Here is a 16113-nt window from a genome sequence, read left to right on the forward strand (position 1 = left end):
TTCTCAAATGAAATGAAAAAGGCTTCTACCTCCTTCTCATCAAACCTTGGGAATGCTTAGACATATTTAAATAGATCCTCACCTATGACGCTCTCTCTCTTTATCCTCATCACTATCCTCCAACTGTACGTTTCCGTTTACGTCTGTCAATTTTAACTGACTGCCATGTTTCATGGCCATTTTCTGAAGTTCAATCTCTCGCTTTTTCTCTTTCCTCCCCTTTCTCTTTCTTTGTTTCTTTCTTCTCTCTCCTTTTCTTTTTCCCTGATCTGTATCTCCCTTTCTCTCTCTTTTTCTCTTTCCTCACTCTCTTTTTCTTTTTGTTCTGCTCGGGCTATTCTTTCTTTGTTTCTTCTTCTGTCTCTTTTCCTCTCATTTCGTATTCAAGCTGCTTTAATTTTTTTTCATGTTCAATTTGCTTGATTTGTAATTGGATCTTTGCCATTTCCAATGAGTCAGACTGTATCTCAGGCAATTTTAAAGGCTCAGCTAACGCCATAAGCACCTCTTCTTTTTGCATGGTGTCAGATAACACCAACTGCAATGTTTTTGCCAAATCGAAAAGCCTTTTCTTAGTCTCTGTTCGTAAGGTACTGCATGTGACCTTCTCCACCCCAAAAAACTTCCGAGCCTATGAAAGAGCCATTGTCCACAACACACTCCCTACTTAAACTGGTATACCACATCTGAAAAGCAACCACAAATATGCTCACCCCTCATTGTCTTTAAGTTCACTAAGCCAATCCAATCATGAAAAATAGACTTTTATCCCTCAAGCCCCCAATTTATTACAGGCCAGCGTTTAGAGAACCCAGACTGTATCATGGAGTTCACCTGACCGACAACCTTTAATGTATTTTGGTTATGGGGAGCACAGAGGTCCACTCTACAGCTGTGATGCAACAGAGATCTAAAGGACTTTTAAAACAAAACAATGTTTATTATATGATACCAGTTAACATTTTATAAACACACAGTAAACATCTTAGCAACTATCAACTCAAATACTTCCCCCAAAGAATACAGTACTCCATAAGTAACCCTTAATCTTTCCTAGCAACATCCATAAAACAAATACCCTCTTTAACAAAGACAGCAGGTTTAAATTCTCTACTGAGAGCAGTTATCACTTTTAAATTAGCAAGTGATCTGAAGACATTCTTTTCATGCAGAGAGAGATCAAAATTACACCATGTTTGGCTGGATGCAGGTCCAACTCTGAAAACGAAACCAAACACACACTGTAGCTGCCAACTCAAAAACTAAAGTAAAAGCAGGCAGACAGCCCAGCTCCACCCACACTCTGACATCACTGCAGCTATTTGATAAACACCCATTTCTTAAAGATACATCCATTACAGCTATTTGATAAACACCCATTTCTTAAAGGTACTCTCACGTGACAGTTCAATGTTAAAACAAGAGGAGAATGTCATAAAAAGCAGTTATGAATGAGCAAGTTAAAAGAAATCAGCAATGATTACCTTGTTCTGGAATTATTGAATGTATTGGTATTGACAGTTTCTTCCCAATAATCCCTTCAATGCTTATTCCTGGATGAACATTACAAAGAAAATCGTGGTTTACAATATCACCTGTTGTTCTAACAATCCAGTACAAATTACAAATGATTTGCGGTTGCAATGAAACTCATGTGTCAATATTTAAATTAAATCTGTAGGTGGGGTTGTGATTAGCATTTATAGAGTTAGGTTCTGGATATATCAAGCTAAATAAATGCAAAACCTGTCAATGGTACGGTGCACAAACTTGAGTCAGCTGATAGAGGATTGGCCAGCCTTTAATAATCAGCCAATGGTTATCGCTTCCAGTGCAGGCAATGGAATGGAAGATAAAGGACAGCCATTCTCATTGTGCCCATTGCACCATCTCCCAAGCCAAATTTCGACACAATGAGTATTCAACAAGAATCTACTTTTTCAACCTGTTCTTTCAGGTAGCATGATCAAGCGATCAATGTAACCATAAGCTCCTGAAACAAAAACGCATCAAAATCAATGTTCAAAGACCCATTCCTGATACCCTTCAAGTTGTAATTCCCCGCAGACAGAGATTCCTTCTTAACGAACGGCCCAAAAATATTTTAGTTAATGAAGTCAGCTGCTGTGGTAATAGTCCATTATAAATTACAATCGGTGAGTTGCAACTTCTCAAACTGAATTGAAACTCTTCACTCCATGGTCGGTAAACCCACAATGATCTGACTGAGTATTTGATCGACCGTGGCATCAAGGATTCCGAGCAAAATTGAAGTCGACAGACATCAAGGGGAAAAGACTCCACTGGTTGGAGTCATGGCACAAAGGAAGAGGATTGTTGGAGGCTTGAACAAGAGAATCTATCTCCCCTTGGCATTTCGTGACACCACCATCACTGAATCCCCCGTGGGTATTACCTTCAGCCAGAAAACTAATTGGAGTATTCTTTAAATACTGTGGTTACAACAGCAAGTCAGAGACTGGGAATTCTGTGGTGAGTAACTCATCTGCCGACTGCCAAAAACTCAACCAGAAATACAGCCAAGCACAAGAGCAGGCAGGAAATGTTGCAGCCTTGAAAGAACTGACAAAGCCATTCGCTGAGGAAACTCAGGAATGTTTTATTTTCCAGTAGGAAGCCGAGGTACCAAAAAGAGTCTATAGAGCTGAAGAAAATGGCCGGGCACCTGGAAGTAAACTTGGGAAAACGTTACATTTCCAATGATATGTACGAAGAGATGAAGAATAAGAACCTAGAATGCCAAGAACTCGTGGAACTGCTCACAATAGACTTTGCAAAAACACTTTGCAGAATTGTAATTACAGAATCTAAGCTTGAAGGACAGCGCAGAGGAATTATCCTCTGCTAAAGAATATCTGAGCAGCATAAAGAACCAACTTTGATGTATGAAAGCTGAGTTTGTAAAAACAAGAATGGATGAGGACACTGGAATGTCACTTACAGGAGGTAAACACTTGAAAGAGGACTGGAAACACTTAAATGACTAACTTGCAGAAGCAAATTCAACAAAGATGGATCAAGGTTAAAGATTGATACACATCAAAAATCAGAAGTTTCTAGTAAGGATCGTGCAAAATGTCTGAAAGAGGGGAAAGAATTGCTGATGTATCGGAACAGTTGCCTGAAAGTTGAATTAACAACCAAAAGTGATGAGCTTCTTGAGCTTCAGTCCAATCTGAACATAAAGGATGAGATGCACAAGATGGAAGAGCAAATCCAAGCTCTGAAAACAGATGAAAGATTCTGTGAAACAGACTGACGATCTATGAGTGAATCAAAATAGTCCAAAGAGCAGTCAGTGATCATGGAAGAAAGATTATGAACAGAACTGAATGCCCAGCTGAAGTGGAATTTGTGCGGAGTCTGCAAGATCTCCCTGTGTCTGCGTGGGTTTTCTCCGGGTGCTCCGGTTTCCTCCCACAGTCCAAAGATGTGCGGGTTAGGTGGATTGGCCATGCTAAATTGGCCCTTAAGGTGGAGTTTCAGGAGTAGGGTGGGGAATTGGATCTTGCTAGGGTGGTCTTCCAAAGGGTCAGTGCAGACTCGATGGGCCGAATGGCCTCCTCCTGTACTGTAGGAATTCTAAAAGTTGTCAGACAAATATAAGCTCCATGGATAGTTCTGAAACAAAGACAACACACCTTACCAGAATAGTTGCTGAGCTGATTGAAAAAAAACATTGGAAAAAACTGGAGAAGATGAAAGTTCTTAAAACTTGGGTTAAAATTGTGAAGCAAGTCGGAACAAGGGTTCCATGTTTGTAATGTGAATTTCCCCATATGGCACGACAACACACGTGACAACAGAAGAAGCAAAGAAATGACAAGGAGATGAGTACAATGTTCATCCACCCCACAAGAAACGCAATTGGGTCGTAATCAGTGACCAGCACAACAGTCAAAATGTCAGCAGAAAAGCATGAACAAATGCCAGAGCAGCCTCCGAACCTACAGGAGGAACCAGCAGTGAGAGAGCCTATCACTCCTCCGACAGGAGTGGGAATGATATTATGGAAGGGTTATAAGGCCTCTGGACTGCCGGAACATTTGAACTCAATGACTGTACTCACTTAAAATACTTTGGATAATGACTTGGGGGAGGTGTTGTTGAAGGGTCAGGCGACATACAGGGTTAATATGGGATGGAGTACAGTACCGCTTACACAGTGACAAAAGAGAGCAAATGACCCGCATCCAGGGTCAGCTCAGTGTTGCACAGGGCAGAGTGTACCAGCAAATCAGCTCTGAGTGTGTACTCTTTACTGTATATTTGTAAACAGTTCCAAGAGTCAATAAAGATTTACAGTTTTTAAAAATTATTTGTTCATGGGACATGGGTGTCACAGACTGTGCCCATCCCTAATTGCCCTTGAGGGGCAGTTAACAGTCAATCACATTGCTGTGGGTCTGTAATCACATGTAGGCCAGACCAGGTAAGGATAGCTAACATACGTATGGCTATGAAGATTCCTTCAGACCCCCTGAACTGGAAGCAACATCCTCCAACACTTCCAGGTCGCCAAGTGAAAGACTGATGCCTTCTTTGTTCAGTTTGTCTTGCCTATGGCCGAGATTCTCAACCTCCTTGTCGAGAGATGAGTCTTCAGCTCCTCGTGATCTTTGAAGCAAGCAGGTCAGGGTGGGTCATCACCCAACTGAGTAGAGGCTGTCCAGCTTGAGGCTGGGGCTAGTTATCTCATGAGGTATGATGACCTATCCCATGTCGGAAGTAACCCCTCGTGTCCATGCTCTATTCCAATCTAATGAGAGCTTATCACTGTTGTTTCTTCCTGTCTTGTGCCAATGTAAACCAGGGTACAGGCCGGGGCAAATGGTATGCAGACTCTGAGTTCCCAACCATGAGCGGCCCCTCTCAGCATTGCTGGTATTGTCCACAGGAAAATGTGAAACCAGTACTGTTTATTACCAGCTCTATCAGACTTTTTCCCAGGGTAGAGGGGTCAATTACTAGGGGCCATAGGTTTAAGGTGCGAGGGGCAAGGGATAGAGGAGATGTACGAGGGTAGTGGGTGCCTGGAAATTGCTGCCGGGGAGGTGGTGGAAGCTGGGACGATAGTGACATTTAAGGGGCATCTTGACAAATACATGAATAGGATGGGAATAGAGGGATACGGACCCCAGAAGTGTAGAAGATTTTAGTTTAGACGGGCAGCATGGTCGGCACAGGCTTGGAGGGCCGAAGGGCCTGTTCCTGTGCTGTACTTTTCTTTGTTCTTTGCTGCAGGAGGTGCCAGAAAGATGCCGTTATAGATGGCAGATTACTACCCAGTAAATTTCTTGCCAGTATGTGGTCCGTTCGCCTTCTTCTCTCCCAACATACCCACGAGGCAGTGAGGCTATTTACTCATCAAATTCACACTGCTCTCCACCGTCTGCGTATTAGTGCAGACTGAAAAACAAACCAGGGGCGGGATTCTCCCCCACTCGGCGGGACGGGGGGTCCCGGCGTAGGGGAGTGGCGCCAACCACTCCGGGGTCGGGCCTCCCCAAAGGTGCGGTATTCTCTGCACCTTTGGGGGCTAGCCCCGCTCCAGAGTGGTTGGCACCACGCCAACTGGCGCAAAAACCGGCGCCAGCGGCCTTTCAGGCCCGCCGCCCGGCAGCGGGGCTGGCCGAAAGGCTTTCGCCGGTTCGCGCATGCGCCGGCGGTGACGGCAGCGGCCAGCTGCCACTGACGTCACCACCGGCGCATGCGCGCTGTGGGTTTCTCTTCCGCTTCCGAGGCCGTGGTGGCGGTGAAGGAGAAAGAGTGCCCCCAAGGCACTGGCCCGGCCCCTGATCGGGGGGCCCTGATCGCGGGCCTGGCCACCGTGGGGGCACCCCCCCGGGGTCCGATTGCCCCCCCCCCCCCCCAGGACCCCGGGGGCCCGGTCGCGCCACCGATCCCGCCGCCACCAGAGGCGGTTCAAACCTCGGCGGCGGGAGAGGCCTCCCAGCGGCGGGACTTCGGCCCATCGCGGGCCGGAGAATCGCCGCAGGGGCCTCGCCGATCGGAGTGGCGTGATTCCCGCCCCCGCCACTTCCCGGGTGGCGGAGAATCTCTGCCACGGCGGGGGCGGGATTTTCTGCGGCCCCAGGCGATTCGCCGACCCTGCTGGTGGTCGGAGAATTTTGCCCCATAACTCTGCCCCTCACCCCCCCTGCCCCCCTCCTCACCATACCATTCATCACCCCACAGCCAACCAGACAATTGGCCGTGAGGTATTAAAGATTGTCACACTCCCAATCGCGCAGGAATTCCAAGATCCTGGATTAGAGAAAACTTTCCTAATCCCCATCTCCCCATGAAACAGGAAACTGGGCCCTGGGAATTTGGGAGATGACTTGTCAGAAATCACCGGGAAAACATCACTCAACACAACCACCCTGAGAGACTGTTCTGCTGTTTCCATTTATCCATCCCATACCCTCCCTGGCCAGCTACCTTCCCTGCTCTTAATCACCACTTTGACACCCCATATCCCTGATCTCTGTCCCGCTTCCCGGTCCTCCCCATTCCTGCCTCTTCTCTCCTGTCCACCTCCCATTGAATCCCTTCTAACCCCTCCTGCCTCTCCCTCAACGGCACCAAATTATCGCTTTACCTTCTCAACCTGCTGGGTGTAGCAAAGACACTGCCAGTCTGAAACTTAATTCGCTCTTAACGCTGTTGCATTTAAATGTTGAAAAAAATGCAAACAATTCTGAATCAGCGGGTTAATAACACACCGAATAGTGACCTGGACTTTACCTGATCTCTCTCTTTCTTGTTGTTTTTTTAGCTCAACCAAATCTGCAAAGGATGTAAGAAAAATACCTTGGTTAACAAAGCCATCTGCTGCCATAATCATTTCTACAGGATACAAATGTTTGGTTGATGTTTGAAGCCCTGAGGGACAGGTTGGGAGGTAGAGGCTGGAACATGTTATAAAATGGTCAGGGAAGGATGAGAATGTATAGACTGCCCAGCACCATATAGTGCTGGGCCTGTGGATTGTGTCTGGGAACCAAGGCCTCCTGGGTAGCCCCTATAATTCAGCCTGGGTCTGCAAGGCACCCAGCTGATGCAAATCACCGTGGGGTGGCACTCAATAGGGCTTGCTTAGATATATTTTCAGCCAGTAAGAGTTGACAAGCAGACTAAACATTACGCACCACCCACTATGCTACTGGAGACATTACACCTAACAAGTCTTAAATAGTTTGTTCTCTCATTTGTTACAAATTGTTCACAGAAAATATCCTGAAATTCCTCTATGAACATCCCTTCGAGGCTAAATTTACCAACGGATTTGCCCGATCTGTTCAAATGGACAAGCCAAGCTGATTCACCAGAAGTCAACCCTCCTCGGCTAATCATACAATTCCCCCTTAGAAATCATAGATTCCCAAGCCTCCCTACTGAGCAAAAGTTCCAAAGCCCTGGACTTGGGAAAAATATTCCTCATCACATCCGCATTGTACAGGAAATTTTACAGCCCTTCTCTCACAGAAGAGAAACTCTCCCCCCACCCAGCCCACCACCACCACCCCCCCCCCGCCCCCTACTCACTCTCCTCCTAATCGTCCCTTAAATCCTCCATGTCCCCTCTCTCTGTTCATCTTCCCTGTCCTCCCCTTTCCTCCCGATTCTCGCCTGTCCAGCCCCATTTCAGACTTCCTGTCCCCTGTCCCCTCCTCACTTGGGCCCAATTATTGCTTCACCTTCTCATCCTGTTTTATTTGGTTACAGCACCGTCATTGCAGTTCTGGAAATTTCTTTTAATTATTATTTAACGCAGTCGCATTTGAGCATTGAAAATAAAATGCAAAGTGGATCAACAGAAGTCATCAGCCACACCCAATCAGCCGAGGTTAGTAAAACCAACATTATTGTCCCGGATATTTACCTGATAATACGCCTTTTGACTCTTTTATTTCAACCAATTCTGCAAAGGCATGAAAAAAATATCCTTGTTAACAAAATCATCGGTTGTTAAAAGAATTCTGTGGCTAGGAGCTCATCTCTTGACACTCCACAGACTGTCCGAATCCCACAATGCGCAAATCAGGATGTGATGGAATATCCTCCACTTGCCTGGATGAGGGCAGCTCTAAGACACTCAACGGCTCCCCAATATCCAGGACAAACCAGTCCACTTGAGCAAAACCATATCCACCAGTTTAAATATTCACTCCTCCAGCACTGACACACAGTGACAGCAGTGTGTACCAAGTGTAGAGTTCCCTGCAGCAACTCACCAAGACTACTTGATACAACCTCCTTAAACCCACGACTTCCACCACTTGGAAGGAGGAGGATAGTAGGTGCTTGGGGTCATCACCACCACCTGTACATTCCCTCCATGTCACATACTATTTTTGACCTCACACCTGCATTAATGCACTCCTCAAGATGTATCCTATACAAACCATGCCGGTTACACGTACCTGACATGGACACCAAAGTGTAAAGTAGTTGTAGTAAAGCCCCAAGAGCTACAGAGTCCAACTGTAGGTGTTATCTAATGGCCACGTTGCGTTCAAAGCAGATCTAGGCAAGCTGGTAGATCGCAGGGGAGGCTGAATTTGGGATCCGCGCAGGTGCCTTTTCATTCTGTAGCTTGTTTTTGATTAATGTTTGGAAGCCGTGTGCTTGCTTTTGTACTGTTGTGTTTGCTGTTTAATGCCTGGAGACTGTGGGCTTGCTTGCAGCAGCCCCTTTTGCTTCTGTGGCCTGGAGTCCAGAACTACTGCCAGTGCTGAAGAGGGGGAGGGTGTGCTCCCTCGCTCTTCCGTTATGTTCTACATCGGTGTGACTTTTCCAGTGTATTGTTTTGCTCATCCCTGAGCAATTTTCCACTGATGCAGGTCTACTGCTGTAGCTGTGGGGGGGAAGGGTGGGAGGGTGAGGGTGGGAGTTCTTGTCCTGTAGACTGTAGACTGTTTACTGGTTGATGTTTGGAAGCTGCGTGTTTGTCTGCTGCAGCCCCTTTTGTCTGTGGCGGGAACCCGGAAAAGTGTGCTATCTTGCTCTTCCGCCGTGCTCTGCATCAGTATGGCTTTCCAGTGTATTTCTGCATTGCCCCCAGGTGATTCTCCACTGATGTGAGCCTACTGCTAGGATCTGCAGGAGAGGAAGAGAGTGGCAGATTGATTTGGATGCTGGTAACTTCATTATACTGTTGCCTGTTTACTATTTAATGTCTGGAGTCTGTGTGTTTGTGTCTTGCAACCCCTTTCGTCTGCAGCGGGAGTCCGGAAAGGGGTGCTCTCTTACTCTTCTTCCATGCTCTGGATCAGTATGACATTCCAGTTAGCATGCTCCTTAGAGCTGCGGGTGGGAGCGGTGGCTTGATTCGGATACTGGTAACTTATTTATACTGATGACTGTTTCATGTTTAATATGTAGTTTGTTTCTTTGTGGAACAATACTATTTTGGCTTTGTGTTTGTATTGGTATTTTGTAGTGTGCGGCATGGAGCCTTCTCCTTGTCGGTTCATGGTTAATGTGATATGTGGACTGTTAAGTTGTTTGTTTTAGTGCTTTTGTCTACGGTATTGTGGTACTGTTGATCATCAACAAACAAAATATTCTCAAGTGGATTCCTGTTGGGTAGATGTGCCGTGTCGCAGACGATGGTTACTGCTTGGCATCTCAGTCAGATTGTGAGGCCTGGACAATTTACCTCAACACTGAAGGTGTCAACATCCTGGAGCACTGGGGATATCCCCACGGCCAGAGGATGAGTGTGAGGATTGGAGTGGGGTGGGAGGGGGGTGGTGGTATCTGATCATGGTCCAAGTTCTGTATCTGGCAGGTGTCTGGTGCCCAGGGGCTGTGGCCGGGGTTGGGGGAGGAAGGGGGGGGGGGGGGGGGGGGGGGGGGGGGGGGGGAATGTCCCGACACATTGAGCTTGTTGGTTGGCTCCCTGAGAGAAGGCGGGGATGTAAGAACGTCACGGTGGGGGTGGGCTTCAGGGGCTCGAAAGTCCCAGGGTGGAAGTCATAACTAATTGTCGGTCTCTCGCCCTCTCCAACTCCTTACAGATACCACATTATGGATGGTATCGTGGCCCCCGCAGCAGTTTGGGGGCCTCACGGTAGCATGGTGGTTAGCATCAATGCTTCACAGCTCCAGGGTCCCAGGTTCGATTCCCGGCTGGGTCACTGTCTGTGTGGAGTCTGCACGTCCTCCCCGTGTGTGCGTGGGTTTCCTCCGGGTGCTCCGGTTTCCTCCCACAGTCCAAAGATGTGCGGGTTAGGTGGATTGGCCATGATAAATTGCCCGTAGTGTAAAGGTTAATGGGGGGATTGTTGGGTTAGGGGTATGTGGGTTTAAGTGGGGTGATCATTGCTCGGCACAACATCGAGGGCCGAAGGGCCTGTTCTGTGCTGTACTGTTCTATGTTCTATGTTCTAAGTTGCCCTTGCTGTGCTGGTGGCAGTCCGGGCATCAAGGCGCCGGAGAAGATGGCGGCATCAGATCGACGCAGGCTCGAGGTGGCAGCCCCTGTGCAGGGACCCGCCCCACATCCTGAGGACCCGGTTGTCCAACAGTCCAGGGAGGAACCCAAAGGAGAATGGCAGCGAGGGCCCAAGGTGTACAGGCATCGCTGTTCATTCGAGGAGATGTCAGACAGCATGTGCCGCAGGAGGCTCTGCCTCAACAACCGGATGGTGTGGCACCTGTGCCATATCCTGGCAGACTTGGCACCGCGTGGATACCCCCTCCTCCTGGCCATCAATGTCCCCGCGGCCCTGAACCTTTCCAATTCTGGTTCATTTCAGGGCTTGTGTGGCATTTCACAACCTACAGCCCACAAGTGCATCTGTGAAGTCAAGAATGCCCCGTTCGCCCGGGCAGCCGCCTACATAAAACTTTGGACCAAGCCCATCACGATGCCCAGGCAGCAGGAGTCCCTGCCATCATCGGGATGCCCCAGATTCAGCAGGGAATTGATGCCACGCATGTTGCCTCCTGTGCTCTGGGTAAACACGGGGGGTCCTTCATCAACAGGAAGGGGTTCCACTCCGTGGGTATACAACAAACAATTTCCCACAGCAGAGAAAAATCACAGAGTGAAAACATCACTCAACGCCATCACCCTGAGATTTTTCTGCTGCTTCTATTTACCCATCACTGCTCCCCCTTTACCAGATACATTCCGTGTTCCCAATCACCGTTTGCAAACCCAATACCTCTCTGTCCCTCTTTCCTGTCCTCCCTCTTCTCTCCTGTCCACCACCCATTTCATCCTTTCTGCCCCCTCACTCCTTCCCCTCCTCACCGAGGCCCAATCATCCTTTTGTCTTCTCAACCTGCTCCGACTGGGTACAGTAGTCACTGCAACTCTGAAACTTACTGTTCATTATTTCACAACGCTGTTGTATTTACTGATTGAAAATAAGATGTAAATGAATCAACAGGAGTTATCAAGCATTCCGAATCAGCAGCTGGGTAAAACAGCGAATAGTGTCCTGGATATTTACCTGGCATTACTCTTTGTTTTGGCTTTCTTATCTCAACCACTTCTGCAGGAGAAAAATATGTTTGTTAACAAAAACATTTGCCGTCGTGATAATTTTTACAAATGACAGATATTGGCTTGGTGTTATCAGCCCTCAGGGACAGGCTAGGAGGTGGGGGGTCCGGCTACGGAACTTGCTCGGAAAAGACGAGGGAAGTCTGGGGCAGCGGACATCCCATCGCCAAGCCATTTTGCCAGCAGTGAGGAAGGCGGTCGATGACCCTTCTGCGCAGAGCTAATAAAACTACTCGGTGGTCGATTAAGGGCCTTTCCCACCACCGCAGACATTTCACCAGCTGCAGATGGGGCACTCCGCTACAAGGGGCGATATCAATTGGTGAACCCTGTCAGATGTCCTGGTGAGGCCAAGGACAGGACAAGGGTTTTACAAAGATACAGACTTCATAAGGAACAAGATACAGTCCAGATAACCAGGGAATTGTAACAGAAAGAATGTCTGAAGACAACTACAGTTAAGATAACAAGGCCGAAGGTATTGTTCAGAAGAGTTCAAGGAACAGTAGACAAAAGGTTCTGAGTTAAAGTGACAATTGCAGTAACTGGATATGAAGTGGGACAGAGAATTCGGAGATAAATTGAATGATTGATGCCATTTTCCCAGAGTCTGGGAATCGTGCGTTAAAGCAATTGTGAACAGTTTGGACAGCAGTCAAGACAAAGAAATCCTGGAGGGTTTGTGTAAAATCTGGACTGGATTCGCTGTTCACAAAGATTCACAAAGCTGGAGCTTTGTTTAAAAGTGTCATTCGGAAAGCCTGGATAGAATGAAAACTGCTCACAGAAAGCATTATGTTCAACAAGTCTTTTCATTTTCTTTGGAAAAGTGGAGTTTGGAAGCTTTGATGTAACAATCATTTTGGCGTATTCTGGGGCGAAATCCACAGACGTTCACTTGAGGTTCAGAGTGGAGGGCATATTTTGATTTGATTTTGATTTGATTTATTGTCACATGTACCGAAGTACAGTGAAAAGTATTTTTCTGCGGCCGAGGAACGTACACAGTACGTACATAGTAGACAAAAGAATAATCAACAGAGAACATTGACAAATGGTACATCGATAAATAGTGATTGATTTCAGTGTGGAACAAGGGGCCAAACAAAGCAAATACATGAGCTAGAGCAGCATAGGGTGTCGTGAATAGTGTTCTTACAGGGAACAGATCAGTCCGAGGGGGAGTCATTGAGGAGTCTTGTAGCTGTGGGGAGGAAGCTGTTCCTATGTCTGGATGTGCGGGTCTTCAGGCTTCTATACCTTCTGCCTGATGGAAGGTTCTGGAAGAAGGCAAAGCCTGGGTGGGAGGGGTCTCTGATAATGCTGCCTGCCTTCCTGAGGCAGCGGGAGGTGTAGACAGAATCAATGTGAAGGTGGCAAGCTTGTGTGATGCATTGGGCTGAGTTCACCACACTCTGCAGTTTCTTGCGATCTTCGACCGAGCAGTTGCCCACCAGGCTGTGATGCAGCCGGATAGGATGCTCTCTATCGCACATCTGTAGAAGTTTGCAAGAGTCGATGCAGGCATGCCAAATTTCTTTAGCTTCTGTAGGAAGTAGAGACGTTGTTGGGCTTTCTTGACTGTTGCAGATTGAACCAGAGACATGATTTAAAGACATATTATGTTACTGAGGCCATTGTAGCTTAATAAATGCATCATGATCAGAAGAATGAGGTGGGTTCTCACAGAGACATAAAATTTTAACTGGACTAGACAGGGTAGATGCAGGGAAGATGTTACCAATGATGGGTGTGTCCAGAACCAGGGGTCACAGTCTGAGGATTCAGGGTAAACCATTTCGGACAGAGATAAGGAGACATTTCTTCACCCAAAGAGTGGCGAGCCTGTGGAATTCATTACCACAGGAAGTAGTGCAGGATTCACTAAGTCTGTGATAAACACTCAGGAAACTGACAAGCTGCAGCTGCATATACACATTTCACTCGCCACACCTACACCATCCCAGCCAACAAGATGGCACTGGTTGTGTTGGAGCACATGCATTCAGTATCGGCTAGGGCCAGAGGGGACCTGAGGGGCTGGCCTGGAGTGGGGGGAAGGGGGAGCCATACGATCTGTGGCCCTCAGTTCACAGTGGGCAGTCAGTGGTGTGCACAGCTGCATGGCTACCTTGCTGGCTGCAGCAATGGTGTTCTGTGCCCGTCCACCCCGACCCCACAGCCCACCTCCTGGCCATCGTGCACTACTCCCCCCGGCCCTGGTAGAAGCCCCCTGGCCAGCGGCCCAACTGTCAGAATACTATGGCGATGTTGGATGCTTTCGTTATCCCCTGTCTCTCCCTCATCAGCCACAATGTTGATTTCATGATTTTTAAAGGCACAAGTGAACCTTGCCATCGGGAATTCGGCCCATCGGAGGTGGAGAGCCACGGAGGCCCCGGGGAATACTGGGTCGGGGCTGCTAATGATAAGCAAACGGTATTTACTGTGTGTGCGATCTGGAACGCACTGACCCCGGCGGAAGATGTGGCTGGTCTTACAACCAAAATGTCGGCGCCGCCCCTTGCACCGATGGTCCGCCCGGTCGGGGGTTGGCAGCCACACCATGTAAAGCCCGGCTTCACCTGTCGATGTGGATGCAGAATGGCCGGGCTCTTGGCTGGGCATGGCAGCAGTCGTGCCGTGTAACATGGTGCCAGCCACACGCGGACTCGGCCTGCCATACACTGCCTCTCTGTAACCCCCCTCGCCAGCCCCGGACCACCCACGGACCAGTCTCCCCAGCCCACGCTGAAGCCCCCCCTGCCAGCGGAATGGCTCACCGCTCCCCCCCCCCACCCCCCGACTGTGGTGGCGTTGGACACAGTCCGCAGCCGCCACACCAGTTTGACGAAAATTGGGAGGACAGGCGACCAATGACGTCGGGAAGTCGGCCTATCGGGGGTGGAGCATCGGGCGATGGCCTCAGGTGACGTCCTGAGGCCGTCCATACGGCGTGCGGCGTACTCCTCGAGTACGCTGTTTTTGAGGGGGCGGAGCATCGGAAAAACGGCACTGCCCCACGATTTCGGCGTAAAAATGGATTCTCCGGCCGATCACTGAACGCGGTTTTGCCGTTGGCAATCGCTGAATCCCGCCCAGGAGCTTCCCCAAATGGGGGAGGTCAATCATTAGTAGTTGCAGCTGTATAAATAGAGCTGGCCAGTGTGGTACTGGCTGGAGAAGGAAGCAGTGGTGAACAACTGCTGCTGTGTACATATTGTTGTAAATGAAGTAACTTCCTGTCTGACTCAACGGGGACTGTGATTGTAGATAGTTACTGCCATGGGCAGACAATATTTTAAAGTAAAATAAATCTTTATCCTTCCTACCGCTTGCTTCTTTGGTCAATAAACATATTGCATAATGTTCAGCACCATTTCTGAATCCTCAGATAATGAAGCAGTTCATGTCCAAGTGCAAACTGATCTGGACACTGTTCAGGCTTGTGCTGAATATTGGCAGGGTTGTGCCACTCAAGCACCAGGCAATGGCCATCTCCAACAAGATAGGATCTGCCCATCGCCCCTTGACATTCGATGTCATTATCATCGCTGAATCCCCCACACTCAACATCCTGGGGGTTACCATTGATGAGAAAGTGAACTGAACCCAGCCACATTAATACTGTAGCTACCAGGGCAGGTCAAAGGCTGGGAATCCTGCGGTGAGTAACTCATCTCCTGACTCCCCAAATCCTATCCACCATCTACAAGGCACAAGTCAGGAGTGTAATGGAATACTCTCCACTTGCCTGGGTGAGTGCAGCTTCAACACACTCAAGAAACTCAACACCATCCATTCAAATCCTCCACCACCGACGAGCAGTTGGTAGCTGTGTGTACCAGCTACAAGATGCGTTGGCAGAACTCACCAAGGTTCCTTAGACAGCACCTTCCAAACCCACGACCACTACTATCCAGAAGGACAAGAGCGGCAGATACCTGGGAACCCCACCACCTGGACGTTCCCCTCCTTGTCACTCACCACCCTGACTAGGAAATATATTCGACGTTCCTTCACTGTCGCTGGGTCAAAATCCTCGAATTCCCTCCAGCAGCACAGTGGGTGTACCTACATCTCAGGGTAGGTACACAGCGGTTCAAGAAGGAAGCTTCTGACCATCTTCTCAAGGGCAACTAAATACCGACCCCGCCACATCCTGTAAATGAATTACGGCAATTCTGCAACTTACTTTTAATCATTTCTTCATGCAGTTGCAATTAAGCATTGAAAATCAAATGCAGATGAATCAACTGAAGTTATTAGACATTCCAAATCAACAAGTTAGCAAATCAATCAATCGTGCCCTGGATATTTACCTGGCATTATTATTTTTTTTGACTTCTGTACCTTCATCAATTCTGCATAAACATAATAAAAATATATTGGTGAAGAAAATGAGCTACTTTAACACTATTTTTTACAAATTTCAGATGCTGGGTTGATGTTACCATGTGTCAGGGACAGGCTGGGAAGAGGGTGAAGGTGAAGTGTGATGTAAGATATGGAGGGAAGGTTGGCGGGGCACAGGGTTGAATTGTCCATCATCTCCATGTCTCCATGCC

The 16113-nt window shown here is 48.1% G+C and overlaps 1 protein-coding gene across 1 annotated transcript in view; it reads right to left on the bottom strand.

Moving 5' to 3' along the window:
- The window catches only part of LOC119952384, a 397406-nt gene that overhangs the window by 109031 nt on the left and 272262 nt on the right, over window positions 1–16113 (bottom strand). Inside the window, exons 51-55 of the mRNA XM_038776091.1 lie at window positions 15868–15909; window positions 11493–11534; window positions 7910–7948; window positions 6772–6813; window positions 1485–1553 (exon numbers count right to left, since the gene is read on the bottom strand). Of these exons, the coding sequence (XP_038632019.1) occupies window positions 1485–1553; window positions 6772–6813; window positions 7910–7948; window positions 11493–11534; window positions 15868–15909 (234 nt within the window). The remainder of the gene's footprint in view (window positions 1–1484; window positions 1554–6771; window positions 6814–7909; window positions 7949–11492; window positions 11535–15867; window positions 15910–16113) is intronic.

Source organism: Scyliorhinus canicula, chromosome 17 (assembly GCF_902713615.1).
Source record: "Scyliorhinus canicula chromosome 17, sScyCan1.1, whole genome shotgun sequence".
In the NCBI taxonomy this organism is placed as follows: domain Eukaryota; kingdom Metazoa; phylum Chordata; class Chondrichthyes; order Carcharhiniformes; family Scyliorhinidae; genus Scyliorhinus; species Scyliorhinus canicula.